The following is a 21,622-nucleotide window of genomic DNA, read 5'->3' as shown; positions in this document are numbered from 1 at the left end:
TTGGGCTGACTACAGGGGGGTGAGGGGGAGGTGTGGGACCAAAAGAAGGGGGGGGGGGGGCAATGAGGGGGTGTAGGGGGTTGGTTGAGTGGAAGAGGAAGCAGGGAATGGCTGTGAGCTAAAACTGTTGAAGTAACAGTTTAGCTTGTTTGCTCTCTCCTGGCTGCCTGGTGTTTGTCTTCTTCTCCCCCCACACCCTGGGATCTCTTTCATCCCTGTCCACACCTCCGTCATGTTGTTCTGTTGGAAACTGGCCTCCAGCTTCCTCCTGTAGGTGTTTTTAAACTCCCTCAGTTTATCCCGCAGTTTGTGCTGTACTTCCCTTAGCTGAGACCTGAAACCTTTCTTCTTCTCGTTAAGAAGAACTTTCTGGTCACGGTGATCCATGGTTTATGATTGGGAAAGGAGCGTACAGTCCGGGAGGGCATATGATGTTCTCACAGAATTTGATGTTTTCTGTGATACAGTCGGTCATGTATGTGGCTCACAGAGCACCCCCCAATCTGTAGACTCAAAGCAGTCCTGCAGTGCCTCCGCACCCAGCCTCCTGAGTCCACCTCCTCACAGTCCCTTTGTGGACAGGCTCAAAGCTCTGTTCCTTTCCCTAACTATCTCTAAACATTCAACACTCCACCATTGAACCGCTTTTTTTTTTTTTTTTTTTACTAGTTTTCCTGAACTTTTTGGTATTGTAGCCCTTGCAGCCATCTCAATTTCATTTCTTTCAACATAATTTGTTTCCTGGACTGAACTAATATACGAATCACTTGTTTCCATAAATCTTTTCCAGTCTGACTTTTGAAAATACACCTTCCATGAATATAATTTGTGCTCAACCTTACATCAATATTCATTTTAAATATGATTGAGTAGTGATCACTTCCAGTAGTACCTTCTCCATGCGCTTTCCACTCACACTTCGGAGCCATTCTACTGAACAAAATGTTGAGGTTTAATACTGACTCTTTACCAGTTCTAATATCAATCCTTGTCCTTCTGCCATCATTCAAACAAACAATGTTCCTATCATTCATTAGCTCCTCAATCACCTGTCCATTGTTGTCTGTCTTCCCCAGTTTATAACTCCAAGTGTAAACACATACAACTAATTTGACTCTGGCTTTTTTTTATCTCAAAAAGTATCAAAGTAAATACCTTTTGTCTATGTACTTTTTAGAACCATACAAAAAAGCCAGAGTCAAATTCTTTCTATGTCTTCACATTTACTTGGTGCTGATTCTGATTCACTGCGCCACTAAACCGTTAAATCTGAGCAAATGTAGTGATTTGCTAGCACAAGAGCATCACTGTGAAACTAGACTAATAAAGTCCCTCAAAAAGTTTTAAACTATTTTTGGGTAATGTACACCATTAAGTAGTCTAGCCTTGGCTATGGCTGTACTCATTGCATCGTTACCCACTGGCTTGTGGACTACCGTTTAGAATCCTTGAGTTTCTTGAGATTCACACCTGTTTCTTAATGTCAAAAAACTTTTTCTACAAAGACACACTGCCTCTGACTGTGATCCTAAAGTTTATGTGTCTGGTGAGAACATTCAAGTTTTCTCTCATGTCAAATATCTCTGTATCATCCTTGACTCCACCTTAACCTTCAAATAACAAGTGAAAACCTAATGCAAATATCGAAATACAATCTGGCCAATTTCAGGTATATAAGAAGATGCCTAACAAATTCAACAGCAAAACTATATTTTGATTCAATGATCACCCCCAACTTACTATATTGTATGACATGCTGGACTCAAGTAAAAGATACAACACTAAAGCCAGTTCTGTTAGACAGAAAACAATACTTTCCATCATTGTAACCTTTTTTTTAATTTTAAATATCGACTTTGATATAGGAGCTAGATGTTGTCTTAAATTTGATGTGTTTGGTAAAATAATAATGATATATATATATATATATATATATATATATATATATATATATTTTTTTTTTTTTTTTTTAATGAAAACTGAACTCCTGGCTGATATGGAAGAAGGAAATGAGGAGAGTGAACTAGCTTTAAAGGTGAGTTTTCTTTAAGTGTTTAAGTAGCCTAGTAAGAAACTGTATTTATTTAAGTATTAATTTTGTACATTTTGAACAGAGTTATGGACAATCATACGATATTCCGCTCTTTAATTATAATATAGTGTGTTATTGTATTTCTTTTACTTTTCCTCTTATCCCTTGGTGCTGCAACAGTGTCAATTTCCTTATTGTGAGATTAATAAAGGATTTTCAATCTTGAAACTTTGATTAATCACGATTTAAATATTGTAATCAATTGACAGCCCTAACTAAAACTGTATGTGTGTGTGTGTGTACTAAATCTTTAAACCAGAACGTGGTCATCCAGGTGACATTTTTATGAAACCAGGTTGTGCACTTCACTTAATGTAATCTATCAAAATTGCTTTGTGATCGGATTGAAAACAATGCATTGTTCAATTGAAAGCATTGCCAAACTGACCCACGGCACTCTATCACAAAAGCTAACCCATATAACGCCGTGTTTACGTGTGTTCCTGTCAGCGCTGTGTCCCTATACACACACACATCCACACACACACAGACGTCATCCTGTCCGCACACATCACGCACGCTTGTCTGGATGGAATGTGACGCCAAAGCTCTCGCGGAGTAAAACACCGGCCATTTTTCTCCATGTAGCTATAGCAGGGCACTTTGTGTTTGGGTAGTGTAACGTGAGTGTTGAGGTATCTTAGATAAGCACACAAGTTCTGGCAAGTTTATTTTTGTTATCCAAGCATCCAAACTTACAACAAACAGGACACACATTATGTTTGTGTTGACCGCTGCGACGTTGTTTCGCTGACATCCCTGTCCGGATAGATGCTTCTTGTCTAAACTGTCGCACAAATGGAAATGGTGCCTAGCCAGGAGAACCAGTTCGTACCCAAAGAGGTGAGGTTAAATCGCGTACCCTGCTGCCTAGGTTGGAGACTCAGGCTCTTGGCGTTAGCTGTCACCATTGTAGACCATGCTCATTAATAATGGCAAAAGTTTTGCCCCACTTTGGGAGTTGGCGATCTTGGTGTAGCTATCGTTCAGAGGCTATCTCTCAGTTGCTAACACTTGGACGGCCTATCGTGACATGGCTAACTGACGTTATAACGCTTGCTAACATCGGCTAGCTTCAGTGCATCTCAGATAAAGTGAGTTTATGACGGTCAGTTAAAGCTTTAACACAATTATAATTAAGTTATCTAGCCTTTGAACATCAGAAAACTCCTGAGCTTTTAAAAATGTGGTTGACAGTTATCCCCCAAAACAGACATTTGTCAACAGTAGTTAGCCCCAAGTAACATTAGCTTATGTTAGCTTTTCAAGTGGTTGATGGCAACAACTCAAGCTTATCTAACGTTAGATGTTTTTGAAGTTGCTAAACCCAATGCAAAAAGCTACATCGATGAACCAGGCTGGCCGTGTTGAAGCAACGTTTAGCTACCCCTAATGCTAGCTTTATAATGCTGGATAACGTTACTTTGTTCCTTGTCCGTGTTTGCAAATTGTTTTGAATAGAATTTGTGGCATTACTGTGAACGTTAGCTTGTCACATTTGCAAGCTAACGCTAATGTTAGCGGATTTGACTAGCTAACGTTATTTTTTATTTCGTGTAATAATGTTAGTATCAATATTGGTCTGAAATGTTCGCCCTTCCTATTTTGAACTCAGATGTCACAGTGTTTCTTACGTTAGTTTATCCTGCAATGTTTGCATCGGTGGGAAGCTGCCGACGTACAATATGATCCTTGCGTAACATGTAACAATCTTTTACTCTACGATGGTTGTATGTTGTCGAAGTAGAAAATGAATTTGCTAACGTTACAGCTGCTGTAAACACCATTAATGTTAATTTGTGTGCTGTCGTGTTGGCTCAGATTAAGAGTGGATTTTAGCAAAAAGGTCCTAGAATATTCTTTTGGCATGACAGCCATATTCAAGTGTTATTTTGTATTTACGTATATGTATAGGGTAACGTGAAGTCCTATTGTTTGATTTGTTTTATAGCACTTTGGCTGCATTTACGTCAGCTGCAGAGTCATACATCAAGAATAGGACGTCACTCGTTGACATTGGGGCTGGTGGAAAAATTGGATTCTCTGATGAAGCACTGCCCACACTTGAATTTTTAATGTTTCATAGTAATAGTATAGCCTTTAGCTACTATTGATCAAATCTAATAAAGCTGCAAGCTTTTATTTTTTTAAAGACAGATGTCTCGAGCTTGTAAGGAGGAAATAGGTTTGTTTGCTAAAAACTTTGGCCGTAAATTAGGATTTTTCAGAATTTCAGCAAAGTTAGAAAACTCTTGTTTTCTATTTGTTTGAAATAGATGTGAAACCTGTTGTTGAAACTTTAGCAGCAGTTTTCCTGCAGTTAAGTTTTTAAATTTTTTTTAAATTTCAATTTTTTTTTTTTCCCAACAAGTTAAGTACGTGTGTTCATGGGTATCAGAAAAACATTTTTCCCATTGCAAACGTCATAATTCACGTCACTTCCTGTGGGAAACTCGGGCTAGATTTTGCTAACAGAGTTTCCCAGTTGGTGACGTGTTGTTGACAACTGACATTTAATGTTGTCATGTTTGGTTCACTGAAAATATTTAAATGACGATAAACTGTTTATGGTGGTCAAACACCTCTGCCAAGAAACCTGAACAGACATAACATGTTTCAAATTATTCATATTTAGGCCTATGTATAAAAAAATCTGTCCTTTCTTGTTTGTTGTCCTGCAGATAACTCAAACAAACACCAGTGCGGATGTGTTGTTTGTATGCACGTACAAGGAAACAGCAGCAAACCTTTATCGCGGCCTCCATGTTTTTACACTCCTTATGCTCTAGGCTACGCCCAACAGTTGGTGGCAGTCATGCAACAAGTTGTTATGCCAATATAACAGGAGAAGAACACTCATCGTGTGAACGCTGGCAGTCAGAAAAAAAAAAGTAATCACGGGGGGCGGTCGCTGATATTCCCAGGTGGCATAAACGCACCATTGAATCAGCTGGCCATCAATATACATCAGACTATTTTTTAGCTCTATAGACATACTGGTTGGACAGGAACATAAAGGGAAATATAACTTCCAATATTCCAATATACTCTGTTGCTGAAATTGATGGAGAGGTTACAAATTATTGACTAATGTTGTAGAAAAAGGCATGAGCTCAAGGGTTGGTAATTCAAGTTGCAGTTTGGTGTTGATGGTGGTGTGGGATTCCAGAGGATACTCAGAGCTTTTTGTTGTTGATTCCATGAAACTTGTGAGGAGAGACGCTCATTTAATAATCACAGTTATATAATAACACTTACACAAACAACCCTGTAACATTTAAGGTGGGGTGGCTAGTGAATGACTTTGTATTTTTGATGGAATTAAAATGGTGTTAAAGTAATATTGGCATATCCTCATGCTCTTTCATAAGAAGAACATTTCAATTATCTTGGATTTTAAGATGCTTCTTGACTTGTCAAATTGCATTTTTTTGGATACTGTAGTTGATCCAAGTTAATTTCCTGTTTCTAAAATGTGAAGAGTTCTCTGCATCAAGTACTTTTTATTTGTAATACTTTAAGTACATTTTTCTGATTAAACACATGTTTACTTAAGTAACATTTTCAATGCATTACTTTTACTGGTAATATAGTATTTCTACAATGTGGTATTAGTACTTTTATTTACTTAAAGGATCCGAATACTTCATCCACCACTGCTTGCCACAGTGTCAGGTTAAGTCTAAAAATGTGCCACCAGCAATAAATTGTATTTTAATTAGAATTTTGGCTTTAGGTAAATTCACAACCAGCATCTCTGTTCTGTTGTGATTTTGTGTGTGTGCCATATGCAGTTGTAGTTAGGTTACATTTTGTTAAATTAAGATTTAATGGAAACTGATATTTTACAACCTTACAGCCTGTCATTATTTTTTTGCCATTTAGAATCCGTTGCAGCTGTACAGAAATGCTGTCTGTGCTTTGCAGTACATGTGGTTTTATGTCGGCACCTTGTGATTATATGCACGGTAAAAATAACCTTTAATCTCATAATACACTTGTGTGTTGTCAGCTGCAGCTACTTCATAGGACCTGTCACATTTTGCCAAGATCACAAACCTCAAAGAGAGGTTTGCAAAACAGGAATAACTTGAATATATGTTCCTGTAATTATGAACCTTTCATCAGGTAAGAGGTTGCTTTTTCTAGCCAAACAGTGATGGGTGTAGGCAGACAAGTCAGGCTAATTTAGCCTAAATCTGCTTCATGTTTTACAACCTATTTCCTTGTTGCGTTTGTTTTATATTGTTCTTAACCCTGAATATCTCCATATATCATTAGGGTGTGTTTTGGAGTTGCAGACAGAATATTTTTGATGAGATGAAGAGGATTTCTCAGGTAGCCTTGCCTTGTGTGTGGTGTGGGAGAGAGAAAAAGCATGGCGTTAAATAAAGTACTGTAGATGCATGTAGCGGCACCGTGAGAACTTTCTTTATCAAGAGTCAGCCTCACAAACCGCTTTATCAAACATAAGAGACATGCAATGTAACAATCACCACTTCAATGATATACTGGAAGTTGTGTCCTGTAAAACAAATTCAAAAAAGAAATAATAATATTTGAAATTGAAATGCCCATACAAACATACCAATAAAGTACTTGAGTTAGGGTTCTGAAACCAAAAGGATAGTATTATTTTTTGTTCCTTACTTCATTGAGCAATAGAATGTTGTCTAAAATTAGGCCCAACTTCTCAAATACAGCTGTGTTTATCATTAATATTACAATAGTACAGTATTATTTAAATTAGGCAGTATCTGATCAAGAAGAAAAGTAAACAAGATTAGAGTGTGGGACAGTTTTCAATAGCCTAGGTAAGTATTCAATGTAAATTAAAAATAAAATAAAAATGTAATCATATACCAAAATGAGGCTTTTTTATACCTTATTTTTTAGGACTAGAAGACAGTTTTTCTAAATAATAAATAAAAACTTTGCCTAAATACCATAGTCTAGTCTAAATTTGTTACCATTCTCACTTAATTGTAATTAACTGATTAAATAAGTAAACAAGATTATAAATCTAATTAAATATTCTATTCCATCTTCTGATATTTTCTTTTTTGAGGCTTTGACACATTACAGTACTGAGGCATGACACGAGGTGGTATTTTTCTTTTGCTTACTGCTGTGTTTCTGATATGTGTCGTCTTCCTAACCGTTTATTCTAACACTCAGCCTTTCGCTAGTACATTGTGCAAACAACACAAAATACAGAATGAAAATGTTATGTTAATGTTTTCCCTCATCTTGATTTGCAGATCCAAAATGCAGCCGAGGAGCCCAGAGTGCTGTGTATCATTCAGGATATCACCAGTGCAAAGACGGTCAATGAGAGGCTGACCCTCAACCTGCCTGCTTCTACCACCCTCTCCAAACTATATGAAGATGTTGCCCACAAAGCTGGATATGTGAAAGCCACTTTTGACCTTGCTTGGGGAAACTCGCCCGACATGGTTAGGAAATTCATTAATCCCTTTTGTTTCTGCCAACATGTGAAAATGGTTTTCCACATACATCTTCCATTCTGTGTTATTATGGATCTCAACTGGGTTGTAGGCTGACGTTTTAGAGAGAGTGAGAGAGACATACGGACACAAGTTTGTATGTGCAAGGACAGGCTGTAGTTCAAGCAACAAACGAGTCAGTCTCATGGGGGGGGGGGGGGGAAGAGAGTTTACTATATTTATTTTACACATACTACCCAAATTGTTATTATGCAAAGTTAGTTGAAAATTGCCAAAGTGTCTGTGAAGAGGTTACAGTTTATTTTTCATTCATGCTATTGGTGTTCAAAAAAGGATTTTGCCATACCGTCGTTCTCTTCTATAAAGAGAACAAAGTGGGTAAGAATGGCGTTGCTAAGGGAGAGCACTCTTATATGAATGAATGCATTCTTAATGCGCTCCCTCAGTGTTGTCTATATTTGTTGCATATCACTCCCTTTTCTTAAATGAGCACAAGCTAATCCTGCTGCTGACCCAGGCCAAAGCCCGGTGCTGTGTCTGTTGTTATCTCACTGATTAGGTCAGTGGATTAAGCCACTGTATGTTTCCACTGCAGCACTTTGCTTGCTTGTCTTCAGCACACCCGGGAGAAAGACAGAAAGTCTTTTGCAACATAGCATTGCTCTCATGTTGGCTTCAAGCAACTTTCATTTTACGCGTCAATACAGAGAATTTGCTGAAATGATATGGGGGGGAATCTAAGTCGTCTTGTGAGCTCATACAATTTGTAGACTTGTTTTTGAAGGTGGTTGTCTACATTTTCCAAGGATTGTTTTGATGGTATTTTTATTTTAACTCTGCCTCCCTTTAGGTGCCACTGGACCACAGCAGTGAGATGCCCCTTTCAGATTCTGGGTTTGAGCCTGGTGGGAAGAGGAATTTCCTCCAGCTCACGGACAAGGATGGAGAGCAGCCCCAGATTGCATCGGTGAGTAGTACAAGATTATCAATTAGTTCCTAATTTCCTAGTAACATTTTGCTAGTGCTAGTGGAGTGAGTTTGGTTTTTGAACTTAAAGTTGTAAAAGTGTTAATAAAAGGTTGCTTGTTGTATTTATGCGTGCAGGATGAGTCAGGAACAGCAGACAGCAGTGGGCTGGATGACAGTTCCCAGGAGCGGATAATCGGGCCCCTACCGAGAGATGGCACTGCAGGCTGCAGTGGTGACTACAGCAGTCCGTCTTACTCCTACTCGTCCATCCTCAACAAATCTGATACGGGTGAGGTCTTGTCTCCTGTTTGTCACCTTACATACAACTCCAGCTATCCTCTTACTACTTGTCTCTTGCCTCTCTTCTTCCCTCCCCCCAGGTTACGTAGGTCTGGTCAACCAAGCTATGACCTGCTATTTGAACAGTCTCCTACAAACTCTGTTCATGACCCCGGAGTTCAGAAATGCGCTCTACAAGTAAGTAAACTCGCAAAGTCATTCTGAAGTTTTACTTGCGAAGTACAACTTTTAATATTTTTTTAACCCCTGTCCAACTTCAGCTGGGAGTTTGAGGAGACTGAAGAGGATCCAGTCACCAGTATACCCTACCAGCTGCAGAGGCTGTTTGTTCTGCTGCAGACTAGTAAGAAACGGGCGATCGAGACCACCGATGTGACGCGGAGCTTTGGCTGGGACAGCAGCGAAGGTGAGCATTTGTACTCCCCTGTGGCTAGGCTCACATGTCCTGTCTGCATTTTTTTTCTTGTGAAAGGAGAGACCATATTCCTCTGTATCTGTACACTCAATTACACCTTTTGTGTGTGTGTGTTTTTTTGTTTTTGTTTTTAGCTTGGCAGCAGCATGACGTCCAGGAGCTGTGCAGAGTCATGTTTGATGCCCTGGAGCAAAAGTGGAAGCAGACAGAGCAGGTAGAAGAAAGCAAGAACTTTTCCTAGACTTAAGGCAACAACAACTGCCCCCCCCCCCCCCCTCCAATGAAAACAAAAGAGCTACTGTGGGGAAAGTGAAATGTGCTAATAAGCCCCTAGCTGTTTCTTATCTCAGGAGTGAATTACAAACTGCAAACACTTAATCCAATGTGCGTATTCACAGCCATGTGGTCTGTACACACAAGCTCTTGGTTACCACAGAATAAATGCATGTGATTGAGCCCCATGAAAAAACAATAACAAACTACTATAAAGGATACTTACCACTAGTGGGGCAATACATTCAAAGTTGTTTTTAATGTATTTATTGTATCTATTTTTAATCTATCGTTTTGGATGGCAGTTGGTTTCACATTGGTGCCTCCTTTTATAGAGAGCAAATGTAGCAGGAAGAGAACATTTCGCAACTTAAACAGATGCTGTATTGTTACAAGTGAAAAATGGCTGAGAAGGCCTGACTGTCATGCCTCATATCCTCAGGCTGACCTGATCAACCAGCTGTACCAGGGGAAACTGAAGGATTATGTCCGTTGTCTGGAGTGTGGCTATGAGAGCTGGAGGATTGATACTTACCTGGACATCCCTCTTGTGATCAGACCCTTCGGAGCCAGTCAGGCCTACGGCAGTGTGGTGGGTTTTCTCTCCACATTTCCTTCCTTTAAACATTTAACACATTGGCAGCCGTGATTTAAATTAACAATAAACAATCAGTCAAAACTACTGCCTTCAATTCGGTACTGGCAGCTTAGTTTAAAACAGTTAACGACCATTTAGTATTTTGGATTCCATCTAAATGGGCCTGAAACAATGTTTTCTTCCACAGGAAGAGGCTTTGCAGGCTTTCATCCAACCAGAAACTCTTGACGGGCCCAACCAGTACTTCTGTGAACGCTGCAAGAAGAAATGTGACGCCCGGAAGGTGAGCACACTTAAAATGGGATGTGGGAGTTGTGTTCAGTAAAGACAGTGTTCTGCTATTGACCCGCCTGATGCCTCTCTACACAGGGTCTGAGATTTCTGCACTTACCCTACCTGCTGACACTGCAGCTGAAGCGGTTTGATTTTGACTACACCACTATGCATCGCATCAAACTTAACGACCGCATGACTTTCCCTGATGAGCTCGACATGAGTCCGTTCATGGATGTGGAAGATGAGGTGAGAGCAGAAATGGCAATACCTGTTTCCACCACTATTTTTGATTTTATGTTTGATTAATAAGTCTTCAGAGTAGTGAATGTTTTGTGGCTTAAATCAAATGTGTTTTTTCTTCTTCTTTTCTATCTCCTGTTAGCCATCCATAACACAACATAAGAAGTGGTTATGTTTTTATGCCGGAGGCATTATGTTTTTAGGTTGTCCGTCTATCCCATTCTTATTCTCGTGAGCGTGATATCACAGGACATCCCTAAACGGAATCTCTTCACATTCTACACAAACATCCGCTTAGTCGCTTCCAGATGATATCTTATACAGAAAAATATTTTCAGTTGTAATCTTTTGTAATCCATTGGGTGTTGACATTCTCAAGTGTTAAATCCACTATAGTGTTCTGTCCAGGACTGGATCACATGCTGGATACCTCCCGCTGGGGAAATATTTATACCCTCTCAATACTAATACATCTAGTAGTGAGGGAACAACATATGATACCCCTGTATAATTCTTTTTTTTGGTGCATAATATAGTGCTTCTGTGTTCATTAGTATGAAACAACACTAGGGCTATATACATGTACAAACACCTTTTAGGCCATAATGACAACACCAGATATGTAACCGGTATCTGCTGTTTTTAATTTGATCAAGTAAAAAGAAAACACCTGGGATTTGAGTTTGTGACACATTTGAACCCCTCACAATTATTGTTTTTGAAATGACCGCCTCTCTAGAAGTCACCTCAGACAGAGAGCTGCACTGACAGTGGAGCAGAGAATGAAGGAAGTTGCCACAGCGACCAGATGAGCAACGACTTTTCCACCGATGATTGTGTGGATGAGGGCATCTGCTTGGACAGCACTGGCAGCACAGAGAGGGTGTTGAAGCCAAAGGTAATCCTCTTGACCACTTGCTAAATACAGTATATATTTGTGTATAGTTGTTATTATCCTTGTTTTTTGAAGAGTGTGTGAAAGTGCATATAACTAGAGATGTCCCAATCAAGTTTTTGAAAGCTAAAACAGCTAAAAATGAAAAAGCTTTTACCTGCTGCTAGGATATTCTTATAACCTGCATAAATAAAAGAAGAAAACCCCCTGATAAATAGAGATGCTTTCATACTGGACATAAGGGGTCGTTTGAGAATAAAAATGATGTGAATCGCTGAGGCAATGACTTCCGCAGGCACCAGCTCTCAACACAATTGAACAGATTGTGGATCACTGTTTTATACACCACCATCATCAAAACTCCAAATGATTTAGTTCAATTTCCTCAGAGTTTCAGAGAGCAGTTGAGCTCTACTAAAGGCCCTTAATGCCTCCCTATGTTGGTGTTTCCTCTACATCGTCTCCCATCTGTAGTTGCTGTGGCAATATCGTAGTGATGGGGGAGACTCCTGGAAATGTTATTGAGCAACTGTCTGCTGGCAGACAAAGCTGAAAAGTTTAGTGTAGTTGTTTCTCAGAACATAAAAAACTAACTACATAAACACATAAAACCCTATAAAAACCCCAACCAAAGTACATATACGCAAATGTTGACTAACAAAATCAAGTGCTAGTGTGCAAAAGAATCATAATGCATAATAAAAAATTATTGCCAAGTTATGTCATGCATTACGTCCCTCTCCTTGTTACATGAAATGTCTGTCTTTCATTCATAATGTGCACTGCACTTTCCAGATGATGACCCAGCCAGCACTTTGCAGGTCACAGTGTTTTTGTTTCATAAAATTGAAATATGAGCTGTATCTCCCTGCTGTGCATGCTTTCTTCTGCTTTTTCAATGTGACTGTAGCTTTGCAAATAAAGCATATCTTCAGCTTATATCTTGTTATTGCAAGTGTGGTATCATTAGTAGATGTCCCTGTTGTCAGCATCAGTTAATCCTGCATGTTGAGCATCAACAAACCAAAGCTTGGCTGTTGCTTTTCTGTGAACAATAAGATTTTCTCTGTCTATTCTCAGAGTTTACTGACCTTTGAGCTGTTCTCCGTCATGGTCCATTCTGGGAGCGCTGCAGGTGGCCACTACTACGCCTGCATCAAATCCTACAGTGATGGCCAGTGGTACAGTTTCAACGATCAGCATGTTAGCAAGGTCAGCCTCAGCCCTCAGTAACCTGTTTTGTCCTCTTGCAGCTCTTCAAATGTCGGTCAGAAAGACTCACCAGACTATATCAGTGTTGGTCATCAGTTAGTCATAAACTAAGCAAACAACGTCAGATTAATTTTAACATTCTAGTTACCATTAACATGGTTGTATCGTTTGAATGATTCAGTATGGTTCTGTGCATTGCTGTTGGGCAGATCACCCAAGATGATATCAGGAAGACACATGGCGGGTCCTCAGGGAGCAGAGGCTATTATTCCAGTGCCTTTGCAAGGTGAGTTATCAATCATATCAAAGTCAAGAGGTTCATGTTCATTCTTTGTTCATTTTCTTTCATGTTTCTTTTGAAGCATGTAGCAGCTTCTCTTAGGGCTGACAGAACTATATTTTCTCTTTCTCTCTCTCTGACATGTATTAATATGACATTCTTTTTTTCCCCAACAGCTCTACAAATGCATATATGCTTATTTATAGATTGAAAGATCCCTCAAGGAATGCAAGTAAGAAATTAATTAAATTCAATCTGCTGTAGGTAGTGGCAAAATTACTTTTGCCTATATGGTAGTGTAAGAGACTTGTTGGAGGCATTGTGATCATGTGATTAATTGGATAATTCCGTCCTATTATGTTCATTTAAGTGACTATTTTTCTAGCCCTGGCGCTTTAAGAACCAATAGCTTGAGATCTTGTCCACCTTGATGTGCCCCACACCAGTAGAAACAATACCATTACATCCCTTCAGTGTGGCAGGCTTATGCAGATGTTAATTTTTATGTTTCTATTACTAGGGTTGCCTTGAATGTGCTGATCTTAGAATTAATATGCAGTTTTGATGTGTACCCTGTCTGTTCCGACTGCAGAGTATTTATCTGCAGAAGACTTCCCAGAGCACATAAAGAGTTTGGTTCAAAAGGAGAAAGAATCCGAAGAACAGGAAAAGCGACAGAGGGAGATTGAGCGCAACACCTGCAAGGTACGTGGTCCTTTTGGATCTGTTCAAGATTTATTGTTTTGCTTCTCATTGAGCACCAGTTGACGCGTTGCCTTTCTTTTTAAAGCAATTTTAACTGTTATTGCTCTCACCATTTTTACCTCCAGATTAAGCTTTTCTGCATGCATCCTGTAAAGATGATGATGGAGAGCAAGCTGGAAGTACACAAAGACAAAACTCTCAAAGAAGCAACAGAAATGGCCTACAAGGTTTGTTGGTTTATTGGATTTTTTTTCCCAACAACATAGCTAATCAATACATTTCTTCAGCTGACCTTTGGTTGTTAAATGTAAGAGTAAAAACTATTATTTTTTGCATTATTGTGTTGTACCACTGTGTGTGTTCTGTACCTCAGCTGATGGAGCTGGAGGACTTGGTCTCTCTGGACTGCTGCCGCCTGGTAAAGTATGACGAGTTCCACGAGTACCTGGAGCGCTCTTACGAAGGGGAGGAGGACACACCGATGGGCCTGCTGCTGGGAGGAGTCAAGTCCTCTTATATGTTTGACCTACTGCTTGAGACCCGCAAACCAGAGCAAGCGTTCCAGCCTTACAAACCTGGAGGTCAGTAGCCTGCTTCTGTTGGATTATACTCATCTTGTTTTACAAGGGCTGTCCCTAATTATGTGCAGTTACTTAAAAAAAGTATGATTTTAAAGCCCAGGAAGCAGAGTCCTAATGTAGTCTCCACTTAATGCAGACCAACGCTGATAGTTGTGAGCAAATGGACTGTACACACCAATGATGGATGTAGATGTTCAAGTATCAGTGCTGCCAAACAATTAAAACATTTTATCGTGATTAATTGGATTAATTTCATAGTTAACTCACAATTAATTGCAATTTTTAATCTATTCAAAATGTCCTTTGATTTTCTTTTTGTCTTATTATTATTTTTTTGTCATTATAATGCTCTTATCAACATGGAAAAGTTGAAAAGCTTGCTTTGTGTGAATGTTTTTTAATTTTTTTTAAATTGAAAACAACATTGTCATACAGCCTACTGTAGTGTTCAATTTACACAACATTCTCACTTGGAGCAAATGATCTGTCATACAATGTTACACCATCAATGTCCATCAAGAAAAGGGTTAAAAAAAAAAAATACTTTCACGAGGGGGCGGAGAATTGGCATCAGCTGTGTGCTTGGCCATCAAGTGGTATTTCAGACTGGACGTGCTGCGATTATAGCTCAGTTTACAACAACTAAACACACAGATCACTTTGGTCTTGTCAATGGAATCATTTGGCAACTTTTACAAAGTAAACTTTCCATTCAGAAACTTAATGGCATCCATTTGGGCGTCTCCCGCTTTCCATCCACTCAAAACGTAACGTTACTGCTCCTCGGCCGGCTTGCAAGCCCAAACAAGTGTGTGCGGCCTGTTTTATTTCCGGTCTAGCTCGATCCGGTGTGGTGTTGTAGTTTTTCTAAATTTACTAGTTGTTTCAACAGCATGTGAAAAAAAGTTTTAAAGGTTTGCTAGGCCGAAAAGAACTTTAATCTCCATAAGAAATTCACGCCATTAAAATGGGTTAATACTGTAAATGACGTGTTTAACTGAAAGTACTATTAAATACCAATCAAATGAATATAATTGCTTTGTCTGGGTGTGTTTCTGACTTTCTACAGAGGTAATGGTGAAGGTCCATGTTGTGGATCTGAAGAGTGAGAACATCGCCTCTCCAGTCAGTGTTCGGGCGTACTTGAACCAGACGATCACTGAATTCAAGCAGCTTATTGCACAGGTGTCCTCCTGCTCAGTTTCTTAACCGCCCCTATTCTTACTTTCTAAACTTTTAAATACCAAAAATTGTGTAAAATAAGTTGTATGTATTAGCTGTAAGAAAGTGATCAGTCTGTCAGACCTTAGCCTTATGAATGTGTCTCTTCCCAGGCTACAGGGCTATCTGCAGAAAGCATGCGTGTGGTCCTGGAGCGCTGCTATAATGACCTGCGGCTCCTATATGTTCCAAACAAGACACTGAAAGCTGAAGGGTTCTTCAGGAGTAACAAGGTCCCCACATTTTCTTTTAAGTCTCACTTATGTGCTGCCATGTTTCCAATGTGTTGCGCCGTTTTTGTATCCGAAAATCTACTTGAACACTTGTTCACATTCGTGTTTCATTTTGTTTTTTTTATCAGGTTTTTGTAGAGAGCTCTGAGTCGACAGATCATCAGGTTGCTTTTACTGACTCAGTCTTGTGGAAACTGTTGGATCGTCACGGAAATACAATTCGGCTCTTAGTCTTACTGCCTGAGCAGTCTCCTGGTACCTTGGCCAACAGAACTCTTTGCCAAAACGTAGGAGGTGACTGTGATGTGCCCCTAGAGGGTTCAAATGGTAACAGGAAATCTGTAGATGCTATCCTCGAGGAGAGCACAGAAAAGTTAAAGAATCTGTCGCTGCAGCAGCAGCAGCAGCAAGGCTCCAGCCCCAGTGACAGCCAGAAAAGCTCTGAAACCAGCGACTTTGAACATATTGAAAGCCCAACCCAAGAGGACTCAAACTCTTCACTCTGTGTGGCTGCAGACAACAGAGAGTTGGAGAACCGGATCAGGGCCACAGCGGGGGGCAGCAGCAGCGCCTCCTCTGACCCTGAGAACCACTTTGCCTGTGAGGAGCGCTCGGACTCTGAGGTGAACAATGACCGCAGCACCAGCTCAGTGGACAGCGACATCCTGAGCTCCAGCCACAGCAGTGACACACTCTGCAATGCAGACAGCGGGCCCCTACAGCTGGCCAATGGCTTGGACTCGCACAGCATCACAAGTAGCCGTCGCTCCAAAGCCCATGAGGGCAAAAAAGAGACCTGGGACACTGCTGAAGAAGACTCTGGAACCGACAGCGAGTATGACGACAATGGGAAGAGCAAGGCAGAGGCTCAGTACCTGTACTTCAGATCAGAGCCTTTTTCTCAGGATGACTCCTCATCGGAGGCACATAAATGTACGAACCTTCTATTTATGATGCAGTTTAAAGGGTTAATCTTCCTTAAGGAAGCGCAATTTGTTGAAATACATGTCAAGGGGCAAATTACTACAATGACCTTCTTGCAGAACTTGATTAAACTAGCGTTGACAATATTGGGCAAGTGAAATTTGTTGATCTGTGTTTTATTTCCTCAAGAATGCTTAATTGTTTCTGGTGATCTGCTTCAGGTTTAGTGGTTCACGTGGACAAGAGAATAACATTAGCAGCTTTTAAACAGAACCTGGAGCCATACGTTGGGGTCACCTCCACCCAGTTTAAGGTGTTTCGGGTGTACGCCAACAACCAGGAGTTTGAGAGTGTACGGCTCAACGAAACGCTCTCATCGTTCTCTGATGATAACAAGGTCAGAATCAGATTTAGAATTGATTTGTCAGATTCTTTTGTGTTAGAGTTGGAAGGTACTTGACTTAACTTGCACATTTTGTGAATTCCCATAGATAACTATTCGGCTAGGAAGAGCACTGAAAAAGGGTGAATACAGAGTGAAAGTGTATCAACTACTGGTGAATGAACCAGAGGTATGACCCAAATGGCTTTTCTGTCACTATGCTCAAAAATATCGGTAGTTGATATGACCTGACTTGCTGAACACAAATTGTGTGTGTCTGTGTGTCCGTCCGTCGGTTTCCCAGCCCTGCAAGTTCCTCGTGGACACGGTGTTTGCCAAGGGCATGACTGTCAGACAGTCTAAAGAGGAGCTGCTCCCTCAGTTGAAAGAACAGTGTAAGCTTGACCTTAGCATTGACAGGTAAGACTTTTTATTAGTACACATTCATAGAAAGAGAGGAAAAAGTGTTGGTGTTTACATGTGCGTGTGTGTGTGTTTGTGTGTGTGTGTTTAGAGTTCGTCTCAGGAAAAAGACGTGGAAGAACCCAGGAACGGTGTTTCTGGACTACCATGTCTATGAAGAAGACATCAGCATCTCCTCTAACTGGGAGGTTTTCCTGGAAGTTCTCAATGGTAACACTCATTCTGCGATTTCTTATTTTTTATTTCAAATATGTTACATTGGGTTAAAGGGTTAATTGGGTTTTTTTTTTTTCTTGGACTTCCAAATTACTACAAAAGTTGTATTGCTAAATGGACAGCTTAAAGCATAACATTTACTTTTTAGCTAGGGGGAATAAAATCCCAGAAAGTCTTTTTTTCACTTTGGCATTAATAAAATTAAGTTCCAATGTGCTTCGAATGTTATTTATAGAGTTGGCTAGTGGAGGCAGGGGCTCCCAGTAATGAGCTACATTAAAGTAGTAAAACAAGAATCTCCGCATTTTACAACCAACTGTCAAAAGTAAAGTTGCATTACCAGAACTACAGCTAATAATCACTGAAGTGACTGTGAGCGAGAATGTCCTGCTGTGTGTCACCATGACAGCTTAAGAAGTGCTCGTTGTGGGGTTTTGAGCCCTCGGCGTTGTCTGTCAGGTGATATAATTTATATTTATATGATATAGATTTGATAAGTGATATGGTGATAAGTTTGGTTGTGGGTATCTGTCCGCAGCAACAACAAAAATTGTATGCACAATTATAATAGTTTAGACTATGACAATTTACCTCAAGGGAGCTCAAGAAAGTCCTGAAAAGGAATAAATAGAGCTTGAAAAGGTGTTAAAAGTCCTTGAATATATTTAGACAAACAGTTTATTTCTTTCTTTTGTTCTTTCAGTCGTTCGTTCTTTCTTTATTTATTTCTTTCTTGTTCACTGAGGAATTGTAAGTCTGTCTGTTTTTTGGAAACCCATGACATGAAGTTACAAATATCAACAGATGAACTAGTACCAGCGTACCAAGAAGCATGTTCTTTCTGTAGGTAAAGTTTGAGGCAAATTAAAATCCTCGACCTATGGTCTGTTATGATCCTTTTCTCAGAACCGGAGAAGATGAAGTCCATGTCGCAGCTAGCTGTCCTGACCCGGAGATGGAGACCCGCTGCAATGAAGCTGGGGCCCTTCCAGGAAGTTATTCTGGAGAGCAGCAGTGTAGAAGAACTCAAGGAGAAGGTATGGCTGTGTCCTGCTGGATTCTTTTCACGGTTTGTCACATAATTTAAACTTGAAATTTGTTTAACCATAAAAACAATTACAGGGCTATCATGCTAGTCAACCAACATTGCAAACATAAGCAAAATGCATAAACGAAATAACACATCTTACTACATTCCATAATAAAAACTGAATGCGTGGATGCAGCGTCTCTGTTCAGTTTTACTGCTGCAACGGTTCACATTGAGATATGCACAACCATTGTCACTGAAAGCAAAATCATTACTTAGTAATGTAGGAGATGAGGTGACGCTCAAAATTTGTAAAAATGCGCTCTGCGCGCCATTAAAAATTCTCCCGGCTTACACTCCACTACATCTCAGAGGCAAATATTGTCCTTTTTACTCCACTATAGCGTGGTATGCTGGATACTCAGCAGCTGACAAAAAGCACTGCAGAAGATTATTAACACTAAACTGAAAATCATTAGCTGCCCTCTCGCTACCTCTCAGAGCAAAAAACAGTTTTAAGACAGTTCTCACCTCGGCCACCATCTCTTCGATCTCCTGCCCCCGGGGAGACAACACGGTTCCATCAGAACACCAACCACCAGACTCATGAACGGTTTCTTTCCAAAAGCCTTCAGACATTTAACAGACATGTGTGTGTCTCTGTGCGTCTGGTACAGCAACTACCTACCCTTGTTCTATGAAAAATGCTGAATTAATGTTTGTCCTATATGTGGATGTGTGCAATATAGTTTTCTTTTAAACACAGCTAACAAGGGCACTCGTAGTTTTGTTGTTTTTATTGTAATAAAATCAAATTTAGGCTTCTTATATTATCGGTTAGGTTAGTATTAGTTACTAACATAGTTGCTCTGCAGATTCAGGTTAACAATACAAACTATAATCAATAAATAAATTCAGTTATTCTATCAATAAGGCTTTAATTTGTTCCCCAGGGGCAAATTCAGATGCTACACAGCAGTATGCAAAGTAATGTACAGTATATAAATAAATTAAAAGCCTGCACAACTAGTTCTGTCTTGTCACCTTTATCACTACAGTTGTCAGATCTGAATCTTGACCATTAAATGGCCTTTAGTGACGAATTTCTTTCCTCTGTTTCCAGCTAAGTGAAATGAGTGATGTTCCTCTCGAAAGCCTAGAGTTTGCAAAGGTATGTGAAATGCAGTGCCTCACACAGGACACTTATTCTCATCTTCATATCTATTCCATCTCTGACTGAGAATCCACCCGTCTGTTCTGTGCAGGGTAGAGGAACATTTCCTTGTGATATATCTGTGTTGGAGATCCACCAGGATTTGGACTGGAACCCTAAGGTGTCAACTCTCAACGTATGGCCTCTGTACATCTGTGACGACGGAGCTGTGGTATTCTACAGGTAAAACAATTACAGTCCACAATTAAGTACTGCTTAATGTTTCTCTTCCAGTGCTCAGACACACAACTATGGTCAAGCAGTAATTTGTCATGAATATCTCCTATTCGTATTTATTCATTTGAGTGTAGTGATTTGGGATTAGGCATGTGCCAGTATATTTTTAAATAACTTGATGGTGTAAAATATCTGTTTTCACGAATATTATCACAATTGCTAATATCAAAGCATAAATTAAATGAAAACAGTTAATCCAAAATAAAACAATTTATTTTCTTTATTTGGAAGTGAACCAAAGAAGAACTGTGTTGACACAGTAACATGTACATCAGATGACATCAGAATACATATACATTAGCAGCATAACTGCTTTTTCTATCTTCCTTCATAATCAATGCTCCTCAACTTTGTTGAGCCCATCATGAATCCTCCAAAACATCTTAAAAAAAATGGAGATGAAGTCAACAGAGGTGTATTTGATTTCAAACATTTGTGACTTGAGATCAACATTTCTGTCATCTTTGTGCAGGGACAGCACCGAGGAGCCTATGGAGCTGTCGGAGGAGGCGCGTAATGAGCTCATGAAGAAGGAGAGCAGCCGTCTGCTCAAGACCGGCCACCGTGTCAGCTACTCGCCACGCAAGGAGAAGGCCCTCAAGATCTACCTGGATGGAGGTCCTGCCAAGGACCCGGTGCAGGACTGAAGCGGTGAGCACCGCTCCTCATATCTGGATCGTCCGGCTGCTGCAGCAGAGCCAGCGGGCTATGGGACTGTTGTCTGAGTGTCGGGCCTGATAGTTACTTGAACATCAAGCAGCGTTGAGAGGCTGATAGGCTCTCACCCTCCACTCTGAGCTCCAGGACTGGCTCAGAAACCCTGTTGTGCACTGTAGTGTATTGTACTGTAAAGTTTAAAGGGAAGGACAGAAGCTATTGAATACAGATAAAGAATCAAATACTGTATAGACGAATCAATTGGACTTTAAAGCTCCAGAGACGGACGCAGAGGTGTAAGGACTGTGATACTGGGCTGGAAAGCACCCATCCTGTCTATTTAAGTCTCCTCACATCCTTTCACTCTCCTCCCTGCCACTGTGTGTTTCTCTTCCTGTTTTAGGAATAGTGTTGATTCTGATTCATCTGTGAGTGTCTTGTGAGTCCATATACTCACACACCCTGAGCACTGCAGAAATCATCCTTATCTCACATTGCTCACCTTCCATTAAATACGTTAAAACCAACAGCACACGCAACCAACAACTACTTATTTAGCCTGACCTCTCTCTCAGTGACTTTGACAACTTCAAGATTTGATGAATCAATAAAAGCAACAACTAAGAATTTGTAAACTGTTAATCACTTCCACTAGAGTAATTGATACCTAGACCATTGATCCTTGGCTACAAAGTACAATGAAACAAAACCAAGTAGTTAAGAATCTCCCTGTTTTGTTTTTGTTTGTTGTAAATTATGTTGCTCCAGATGTAATCATGCAG

At 40.0% G+C, this 21,622-nt stretch overlaps 1 protein-coding gene across 3 annotated transcripts; it reads left to right on the top strand.

Moving 5' to 3' along the window:
• Positions 1-2,608: 2,608 nt before the first annotated feature.
• On the top strand, positions 2,609-21,587 carry usp47 (ubiquitin specific peptidase 47). Of its 3 annotated transcripts, none has more exons than XM_034868979.1 (28): positions 2,609-2,935; positions 7,354-7,548; positions 8,411-8,527; positions 8,665-8,818; positions 8,910-9,006; positions 9,090-9,235; positions 9,379-9,458; positions 9,960-10,109; positions 10,303-10,398; positions 10,485-10,637; positions 11,371-11,529; positions 12,607-12,738; positions 12,948-13,024; positions 13,195-13,250; positions 13,611-13,723; positions 13,849-13,950; positions 14,097-14,304; positions 15,374-15,489; positions 15,639-15,758; positions 15,887-16,691; positions 16,904-17,079; positions 17,174-17,254; positions 17,369-17,484; positions 17,579-17,697; positions 18,610-18,740; positions 19,857-19,904; positions 19,999-20,129; positions 20,656-21,587. In XM_034868979.1, exons 1-28 carry the CDS (start codon positions 2,891-2,893, stop codon positions 20,828-20,830), a joined length of 4,098 nt encoding a protein of 1,365 aa, XP_034724870.1. In that variant the 5' UTR covers positions 2,609-2,890; the 3' UTR covers positions 20,831-21,587. The 3 variants fall into 3 exon arrangements, with proteins under 3 accessions (XP_034724870.1, XP_034724878.1, XP_034724881.1); XM_034868987.1 differs by lacking the exon at positions 2,609-2,935 and adding an exon at positions 6,412-6,430; XM_034868990.1 differs by lacking the exons at positions 2,609-2,935; positions 7,354-7,548 and adding an exon at positions 8,129-8,309.
• Positions 21,588-21,622: the final 35 nt, after the last annotated feature.

This window comes from Etheostoma cragini, chromosome 1 (genome assembly GCF_013103735.1).
Source record: "Etheostoma cragini isolate CJK2018 chromosome 1, CSU_Ecrag_1.0, whole genome shotgun sequence".
Lineage (NCBI taxonomy): Eukaryota > Metazoa > Chordata > Actinopteri > Perciformes > Percidae > Etheostoma > Etheostoma cragini.
The sequence above is the reverse complement of the archived record's forward strand: the minus strand, read 5'-3'. Positions and strand labels throughout refer to the sequence as shown.